At 46.6% G+C, this 9,974-nt stretch overlaps 1 protein-coding gene across 6 annotated transcripts in view; it reads right to left on the reverse strand.

The window, feature by feature from the left end:
- The window catches only part of CAP1 (CAP, adenylate cyclase-associated protein 1 (yeast)), a 34,818-nt gene extending 28,636 nt beyond the window's left edge, over positions 1-6,182 (reverse strand). For 2 of the 6 annotated variants that reach the window (XM_011977656.1, XM_011977658.1), the window contains exon 1: positions 5,472-6,182. Coding sequence is in view for 1 of the 6 variants with exons in the window: in XM_011977654.1 (XP_011833044.1) it covers positions 3,368-3,381 (14 nt within the window). In the remaining 5 variants the exon portion in view is untranslated. Of the gene's footprint in view, positions 1-3,367; positions 3,544-5,453 lie in introns of those variants that run through there. The other 4 variants (XM_011977655.1, XM_011977657.1, XM_011977659.1 and 1 more) reach the window with 4 other exon arrangements.
- Between the last annotated feature and the right edge of the window lie 3,792 nt (positions 6,183-9,974).

The raw sequence follows: 9,974 nt of genomic DNA on the forward strand, positions 1-9,974 counted from the left end.
AAAAAAAAAAAAAAAAAAAAAAAAAAAAAAACAGTTTAGATAAACAAATACTTACACTGTGTTACAAACTGCCTACAGTATGAGATACAGTAACATACTATACAGGTTTGTAGCCCAGGAGCAATAAGTTATACCATATAGTCTAGATGTGCAGTACCATCTAAATTTGTGCAAGTACACTCTATGATGTTCCCACAATGATGAAATCACCTAATGACAAATTTCTCAGGATGTATCCCTGTCATTAAGCAACACATGACTGTATAATTTTATCAACTAAAATAAATGTGAATACTCGATAAACTATATGCAACTTTAGTGTTTGTTTTTTGTTGTTGTTGTTGTTTTTGGTTTTTTTTGAGACAGAGTCTTGCTCTGTTACTCAGGCTGGCGCAGATCATGCAGTGGTGCGATCTTAGCTCACTGCAACCTCCACCTCCCCGGGTTCAAGTGATTCTCCTGCCTCAGCCTCCCTAGTAGTTGGGATTACAGGTATACGCCACCACACCTGGCTAATTTCTGTATTTTTCGTAGGGACAGGGTTTCACCATGTTGGCCAGGCTGGTCTCGAACTCCTGACCTCAGGTGATCTGCCCACCTCGGCCTCCCAAAGTGCTGGGATTACAGGCGTGAATCACCACGCCTAGCATATACGCAACTTTAAAATAAATAGTCCCGGCCTGGCGCGGTGGCTCACATCTGTAATCCCAGCACTTTGGGAGGCCGAGGTGGGTGGATCACCTGAGGTTGGGAGTTCGAGACCAGTCTGACCAACAAGGAGAAACCCCATCTCCATTAAAAAAATACAAAATTAGCTGGGCGTGGTGGCGTATGCCTGTAATCCCAGCTACTCGGGAGGCTGAGGCAGGAGAATTGCTTGAACCCGGGAGGGGGAAGCTGCAGTGAGCCTAGATCGCGCCACTGCACTCCAGCCTGGGCAACGTAGCGAAACTCCATCTCAAAAAAACAAAAAACAAAAGAAGAAAAAACACTGTAGTCCCAGCAACTCAGGAGGCTGAGGTGAGAAGATTACTTGAACCCAGAAGTTGGAGGTTGCAGTGAGCCATGACTGCAACATTGTACTCCAACCTGCACACCCAGAAATTCCTTGAAGGGTAACTTCTTGAGGCTTCAACAAAAACAAATGATTCATTCATTGCAGGGTACTGAGTGCTTATCATGTACCATTGACTGTGCTAAGTATGGCTATGGGGCCTGCCCTCACAGAATTTAGTTGGGGACATTGTACAATCATAGCTACGATACTTTCTAATGCAGCAATTCTCAACCAGGGGCAATTTTGTCCTCCAGGAGACATATGGCAATGTCTGAAGACATTTTTGATTGTCACAACTGAGGAAGTGTTATTGGCATCTACTGGGTAGAGACAGATGCTGCTTAATATCCTACAATACACAGGATAACTCCATAATAAAGAATTATATGGCCCAAAATGTCAATTGGGCCAACGTTGAGAAACCCTGTTCTAATTTAACAAGGAGCATAGGGAGGTGCGAAAGGTTAAGTAAATGCTAGTTCAGGACTTTCTAAATTAGAAAGTCAACGTGTACCATCTAATAAAAATTAAGATAAGGGCCTAAACTGTGGAGAACTCTGTAAGATGGACAAGAGTCTAGAATTGATTCTTTGCAAATATGAAGTCAGTGAAGAGTAACAAGATGAAAAATGCTTCTTCTTAGAGAACTTTAAATTAAAGATTAGTCTGGTTGTCACAGAGAAGCTGAAGTATAGGTCATGAATGCCAGGTTAGCACAAATAAAGAAAGAAACTGATGGCAACATTTCAAAGGAATAATCACTAGGATTGGGTAAGATACCGCTCAAGAACTCTCAGATTTCAAATCTCAGCATTAAATTTCAAACCAGAGGTTCAGCTTCCAGTGACACTTTGCATTTGCTTAAGTTAAAAGAAAAATCTTTGATTCACAATACTTCACAAAAAACTGAAAGGAGGAAGTCACCTTTTTTTTTTTTCTTGTAGAGACAGGGGTCTCACTATGTTGACCAGGTTAGTCTCCAATTCAGCCTCAAGAAAGTAACTTTTTAAAAGCTAAAAAAAAAATAACTGCAACCAGGAAAAAGGGTGAGAATAAGAGATCATCCGTGAGAATAAAAGATCATCTGTAGGTTGGAAACAAAACATTTTACAGACTCAATAGCTAACCTCCAAAGCAAAAATATACTCACTGAATCTTAACAATATCACCACCTTTGGTTTGCACATCAGGCTGTATTCTACAAAGTACTTTCACTGCTACCATTTTATTTAAACTTCTCTGAGATATCAATTATGCCCACCTAATTGAGGAAGTATTTCTAGAAAAAGCGAGAAACTCCTTTTTTCTTTTTTTTTGAGACAGAGTCTCATTGTCACCCAGGCTGGAGGGCAGTGGTACAATCTCAGCTCACTGCAACCTCCACCTTCCGGGTTCAAGCGATTCTCCTGCCTCAGCCTCCCGAGCAGCTGGGACTACAGGTGTGCGCCGCCACGCCCAGCTAATTTTTGTATTTTTAGTAGAGTCGGTGTTTCACCATGTTGGCCAGGCTGGTCTTGAACTCCTGATATCAAGTGATTTGCCGACCTCAGCCTCCCAGAGTGCCAGGATTACAGATGTGAGTCACTGTGCCAGGCCCAGAAATGTATTTATGCTGGACCTGGGCAAATCAATCAGCAAACTGCCAACCATAAAATCAAATCCAAACAAATTCAACAAGGCATTAAAAGCCCTTTACCCTGGGCGCGGTGGCTCACACCTGTAATCACAACACTTTGGGAGGCCAAGGCGGGCGGATCACGAGGTCAAGAGTTCAGGACCAGCCTGGCCAGCATGGTAAAACCCTGTCTCTACTAAAAAGACAAAAATTAGCAAGGCATGGTGGCATGCACCTGTAATCCCAGTTACTCGGGAGGCTGAGGCAGGAGAATTGCTTGAACTTGGGAGATGGAGGTTTCAGTGAGCTGAGATAGTGCCACTGCACACCAGCCTGGGCAACAGAGCAAGACTCCGTCTCAAAACAAACAAACAAACAAACAAAAGCCCTTCACAACTTGGCTGACATCTAACCTTTTTTGCAGTCTGGTCTTCTGCAAAACTCCAGGCCCCAGTATTTCACTAAACAATTCAGGCCCTCTCCTGTCTCCGTTATCTTTACTCTTGCTGTTTCCTTTAGCTGACCCACCTTATTAGACATCTTTGCCTGAATGTGCTACAAACACCTCAAACTAAAAACATTCAAAATGCATTTTTTTCCCATGTCACTTCCCTAATTTACCTCTCATACTCTTTATCTGAATGGTACTACCCAGTTCCCTAAGACAGAAAGCCAGGCAATCGTGCTACTCTTACTTCTTCATTCCCATAATCAGCCTCCAATTCTACGGATTCTATCTTCTTAATATTGCTCACATATGATCCCTCTACATTCCCATTTCCACCGTCTTAGTTCATGTCTTAGTTCATGTCTACAGCAAGAGCTTCCAAACACTGGTTTACTTCCCCCATAGGCCTGGTCCCCTCCTACTTGACAGAATGAACTTTCTAAAATATAAATCTGATGACATCATTTTCCTGCATAAAACCCTTCAAAGCATCTCTATAGCTTTCAGGGTAAAAATCCAAATTCTTTAGCATGACTTACAATGTCCTCCACATATGACTGACCTGACCACATCTCACTTCCTCCACTTCCCCAACCATTACTAGAATTCCAGTGACACTGAACTAGTCGTGGTCTTTCAGCTGTCCAGTTCTCCAGGTCCTTGCACCTGTAGTAGTCTCTGCCTGGAAATCCCTTTTCCAGATTCCCTATATAGCTAAATAAATATTTCAAGAGTTAGCCTCCCATTTCCTCCTGGAAGCCTGGACAACTGGCTCAGGTATTTCTCCTCTGTGCTCTTGTAGCCCTGTGCTATGCGCTATGAAACTGTAAGCCATCCCTCATTTACTTGTCTATTTCCTCTCCCACTGTAAACTCCAGAAGAACTGTATTCTTTGCCACAAAGGTTGTCTCATTAAAATGTGCCTCATACATGCTAAGGTCTTAACAAATATCTGGTGGGGCCGGGCACGGCGGCTCACGCCCATAATCCCAGCACTTTGGGAGGCCGAGGTGGGGGATCACCTGAGGTCAGGAGTTTGAGAGCAGCCTGGCCTTCACGGGGAAACCCCATCTCTACTAAAAATACAAATAAATAAATTAATTAAAGTCTGGTAAATGATAAATGTGCTGATCTGCTCAAGGATTTTCACTTGAAGAGAGATCCCACAAAGAGCTTCAACTGACACAGTTCTGATGCTAATCTGTCTCAAATGTTCTCATTCCCCTCTTCGAACACATTCCTATTTATCCTTCAAAATTCATCTTAAAAACTCTGCTTCTTCAGAAGGGCTTTTCCTGAACCCCTTGTTACATACTTTCAGAGCACCGTGTTCTTTCCTAACTCTCATCAACATAATTATTTCTTAAACATCCCTGCAAACACTGCTAGCTCCATGCGGGCAGGGTCTACATTGTTTTGTTTTAAAGCTGCATTCCCCGCATCTGGGAAAATGCTGGCACAGAATAAACACAATTTGTTACGCTGAATTTAATCCTGTGGGGTCAGCAGAGATCTCCACTTAAATGATGAACAAAAGGAGGCTCAAAGAAGTTAAATAAGGCACCTATGGCCATAGACACTTGGCACTGAGGCCAGACCAAACCTGAGCCGTCTGGTTTCAGGTCCAGAAGTACACACCTTCAATAAAGTTAGCCTGGCTTTTCAAAACAAGAGCAGCAGCCGAGGAGGAAAAGGAGGATATCTGCCCGTAAATACAAGGATTTGCCCGCCTCTCTTTTAAAAACTCCCTAGGCATTTCAAACGGCTCAATTTGGGAAGAGGGGAAAAAAAAGTTCCACGCAGCGATGGCCTTTGACCTGCAGCAGCCTTAAGGGCAACACCGACCGGAAGACCATCCCAAGTTAGAGAGGTTCCGAGCAACAAGGGAAGGAACCAGGGCTGGTCATCTTAGGAATCAGGACCATGATTCTGACTATTTTCCTCACTCGCTATATATCTCGGACTAGCCTCTTCTCTAGGGATCAATTTACCCATCAGTGCAATGGGAGCATCAACAGGGAACAAGAAAGACTCTCCGATCTCGGAGGTTCCTTCCAGTCAGAGCACCTCAGGAATCAGGCCTCCGCTGAAAATGATGGGCGGCACTGCGAAATCGGGCAGAGGGGCCTCCCTCGGGCAACCGGACTCAGCTGCTCACCCCGGCCCCACCTCAAGAGACCGCGCCCAGGAGTCCGGGTCGGCCTGAGGGCCTCAGCCCCGGCCCTCTCGGCAGGGTTCACGACACGCGCGCAGGCCAGAAGGGCCATTAACAACACCAGGGGCCCATGGGCCCCGGAGGAGACCCCAGTCCCTACCAAGCTGCACACCCTCACCTCAGAGTTCTGCCTCACCTCCGGACTACGATCAGCCGCTCTCCGCTTCCGGCAAGAACCGCCCAGCAATCTCCGCGCGACCCACTTCCGGGCCCTCACTGGGCGCGGCACCCCCACCGGAAATGAGCCGCCGGCTGAAGCGCTAGGCTGGCCCGCGACTGGGCAGGAAGTCTCACCGCCCCGCTCGTGACTCCGCCCCCCTTCGCCACGCCCCGGAGAAAGCGGCCCAGCTCGCACAGAGGGCACTTGGGGAAGAGCCCCGCCCTCAAGGCGGGAGCGACGCGGGGAGGGCGGGCTCACAAGCGAGGTCACGCCCTCGTTCCGCTTTACCTACCCGGAATCGTCCCCGAGACCCGGTCGCAGGAAGGGCAGAAGTCCCTGGCTAAGCTCCTCTCTGGAAGGAACAGAAGAGTGGCCAGTTCTCTGTCAGTTTGGTCTCAGTGGCAGAGGCCGGTTCCTTTCCGCTGCAGTCCGGAAAGGGTCTTGGAACGACTGGGGTCCAGGATTCTCTGAGGGCAGGAATCCGGTCAGCCGTCTGCTCTTGGTGGGGATCGAGGCCAAGCTCCCCCTGTCTCTGGGCGTGCATACCTCGGTTTCCCCGTTTGTGACGTGGGAAGGCAATTAGTCTGGACATTGTTGTGGGAGGACTTGCGGAGACTGGGCGCAGGGTGTGGGGGTCAGTGAGGGCGCTGTGGGTCAGCCCCAACCCGGCTGGCAGTCCCGGGACTGGGAAGGTAAGAAACCCTCCGCTCTCACCCCACTTCCTGTTTGGTCGGTGTGTTTTGTGACCATAGATGGTCAGGTCTGGGGCCGCGCGAGAGCCTCCGCCCTTGTGGTTTTGGAGCCCTTCCTCCCGGCGCGCAGGGTGTGGTCCCCGAGAATAAGATGAGCAAAATTAAAGCAGATCCTGCACCCACCATGCTGAAATCCGGCTTCTGAGGCAGCCTCGCCTTGGGCTGCGCGGGCCCAGGCGGCTGCTACTCGGTTCAGGGGGAGGTTCCGCACGGTGGCTGCCGCGCGCAGGGGAGGATTCACTTCCTTGCTCCGTGGGCTGGGAGATCCGATCTTTGTTCCCTCAAGACTCACGCTCTCCAACCGGTCATTATCCTCCCACAAAGATTTATTTCTAGAAAAAACTGGCGAGTGCCACAGTTCCCGCCCCTTCGGCTGAAAGACTGTGACAGCTCCGTGTTTCAAGTTGAATGCAGGAGTTATATGCCAGAGTCAATCATTCAACAACTAAAGTTCTTATAATAACAGCTACCATTTACTGCACGCTGACTACTTGCCAGGCCTATGCTGAGTTCTTCAAGCGTATTTTCATTTACTCCTAATAGCAACTCTCGGTGGTTGGTACCATTATGTCCTCTGGTTTTCAAATGAGGAAGCTGAATAACTTGCCAAGGTCAGAAAATAACTGTTGAAACTGAAGGAAACACATCTGTCTGACTCTAAATCCCATAAGCTTAATTAGCCCCTGTGATAGACCACACTGCAGTCATTTGAGGCAGTTTTGAGGCGGTGAATGCCTCTGGATCTGGAGACACACTGGGTTCCAGTGCTGGCATAGGCCCTCTACTAGGGGTCAGACTTTGGTCAGGTTACTTTGGATGGGTTACTGGGCCTCTTCCTAACTATATGGCTCCCAGCATGTTTAAAAGAACATGACAACATGAAAAAATATGATATAAAAGTCATAGTATATTTTAAATATTGACATTTAACTAAAAACACTGTCACACACACACAAACTCTAACTTTATTTGGATATAGTCTTTGACTCTGCATTTGGTTCTTCTAAATCTCTTTCTGGATTAGGGACAGAAGGAACATAGACCATACATGCATTCTAGAGGAAGAGGAGAGAGAAGAGGAAGCAGGAAGGAGAAGGAAGAAAGTTTCCTCATCTATCAAATGGGGAATATTCATGGGGCTGTAATGAGAAACAGAAGCAGTAATGTATGTGAAACCACTTTGTAAAATGCTTCATTATAAAGAATGTACACACGACTTAAGTTACAGCCCCTGCCCTAAGGAATGTCCGGTCTTTTAAGAAGTCTAGATACATGCACTTGTAACTCCAGTAAGAGATTGGAAGATAGTTGAAGAACATCCATCACATGAAGGGCTGGGCGCAGTGGCTCACATCTGTAATCCCAGCACTTTGGGAGGCCGAAGCGGGCAGATCATGAGGTCAAGAGATCAAGACCAGCCTGGCCAATATGGTGAAACCCTATCTCTACTAAAAAATACAAAAATTAGCTGGGCGTGGTGGCAGGCATCTGTAGTCCCAGCTACTTGGGAGGCTGAGGCAGAAGAATCGCTTGAACCCGGGAGGTGGAGGTTGCAGTGAGCTGAGATTGTGCCACTGTACTCTAGCCTGGCGACAGAACGAGAGTCTGTCTCAAAAAAATAAATAAATAAAAGAATATCTGTAACATGTATTTATGCACTGAAAAAAATTATTGAGCTACATAGTAGCAATTATTGGAAGAGTTCAATAATTGCTATGTTATTTTGTACCAAGCACAACTGGGGATCCAGCAGTGGACAAGTCAGACCCTGTTACTGCTCTCATGGTGCTTACAGTCTATTTTGGAAATAGTATTACCATTTGGAGTGGTCATCAGAAGATGTGCTGCCTTCTGTCTTCCAGCTTTTTCCTCCTCACTGATCTTGCCCCTTGTCCAGGACCCATTGCTTCATCCGTGGTGAGTTCTCATCTAGCACATGTTCAGTGAGTGCCTTGAATTCAGAATAGTAATTTCCTAGGCAGAGATGGACGGACAGATCGTTGCAGAGCAAACATGAATGAACAGTAATGGAGATGGGAATCTGTGCTGGGCTGACGTGAGAGGTTCCTGCAGGAGAGGAGTAGGAGATAAGGCTAAAGAAAAGGGGGTTGAGCAAACTGCCGGGCCAGAGAGGTCAAACCTTAGTGAGAAAGGAAGGAGGCACTAGTCATACTGTATTTTAGAAATAAAAATCTAGCTACCGTGTAGGGCATGGCCTTCAGTGGGCAACAAAAGAGGCAGGGAGAACTGCTAGAAGATAAGCACAAAGATCTAATCAGAATCTGAATCAAAGCTGTGGTATGCGGATGCAATCAAGGAGAGAATGCAGAAGATACTGTTCTCATAAAGGGGGAAATGATGGTGATGATAAAAAGATAATAAATGAAAAGGGGATAATTTGCATATGAGACTTCAGACTAGATCTGGTACAGGTCCTATGGTTTGAATGTTTGCATCCTCTCCAAAATTCATGTTGAAACTTAATCCCTAATGCAATAGTATTAAGAGGTGAGGCCGTTCAGAGGTGAGCAGGCCACGAGGGCACCTCTCTGGTGGATGAGATTATGCCCACTAAAAGGGCTGAGGGAACTAGCTAGGCCTTTTGCCTTTTTGCTTTCTGTGCAGCTAGAAGGTGCCCTCTTAGAAGCAGAGACCAGGCCCCCACCAGACACTGAACCTCCTGGCATCTTGATCTTGAACTTCCAGCCTCCAGAACTATAGGAAATAATTTTATTGCCGGGTGCAGCAGCTCACATATGTAATCCCAGCACTTTGGGAGACCGAGGCGGGTGGATCACCTGAGGTCAGGAGTTCGAGACCAGCCTGGCCAATATGGCAAAACCTCATCTCTACTAAAAATCCAAAAATTATCCAGGCGTGGTGGTGGGCGCCTCTAGTCCCAGCTACGCAGCCATAAACCCAGCTACTCGAATCTCCTGCTGAAGCAGGAGAATCACTTGAACCTGAGAGGTAGAGGTTGCAGTGAGCTGAGATCACACCACTGCATTCCAGTCTGGGTGACACAGCAAGACCGAAAGACACAGAGAGAGAGAGAGAGAGAGAAATAAAGAAATGTGTATTATTTATGAAGTGCCCAGTCTAGGTATTTTGTTATAGCAGCAGGAATGAACTAAGACCATGTATACATTCTCATTCAATACTGCTTTTCCTTCTTGGCAGGTATTACAATCCTTATTCATCATTTGTGCAATTATCTTTTAATATCTTCCTCTCCTGTAAGTTCAGCGCATTCTGAACCTGCAGAATCACTTTGTCTCTGAGGGAGCCACCCAGGTTTCCTCTATATCTCTCAGGATTTCAGACACAGAAGTCTGGCGGTTCATCTGGAGCCTCTCCCAGCCTGACTCAGAGGACTGCCTGCATCTGTGCAACCTGGCTCAGAGCCTGTCAACGTTTGGGCAGATCCTATATCCCCCTGCCAAATGGGCTAATGACAGACAACCATCTGTGTGACCCTATCTTTCTTCCCCTCCAAGGGTATGGCCCCAGATTTCAACCTCAGATAGGGTATCAGGCCCAAAAATTAGGGGTTGGCAAAAGAAATAGCTGCAATATAGAAATATGATTAAGATCTGGTTTTGGGGTCACTCTGAAACTGAATCCCAGCTCTGCCAACTGTGTGATCTTGGAGTTATCCTCATTTAACCTCAGAGAAGATATTAATACCCATCTTAAGTGGTTGATAGGAATTAGGACAGAAAACTAA

Source organism: Mandrillus leucophaeus, unplaced genomic scaffold (assembly GCF_000951045.1).
Source record: "Mandrillus leucophaeus isolate KB7577 unplaced genomic scaffold, Mleu.le_1.0 Scaffold182, whole genome shotgun sequence".
Taxonomy (NCBI): Eukaryota; Metazoa; Chordata; class Mammalia; order Primates; family Cercopithecidae; genus Mandrillus; species Mandrillus leucophaeus.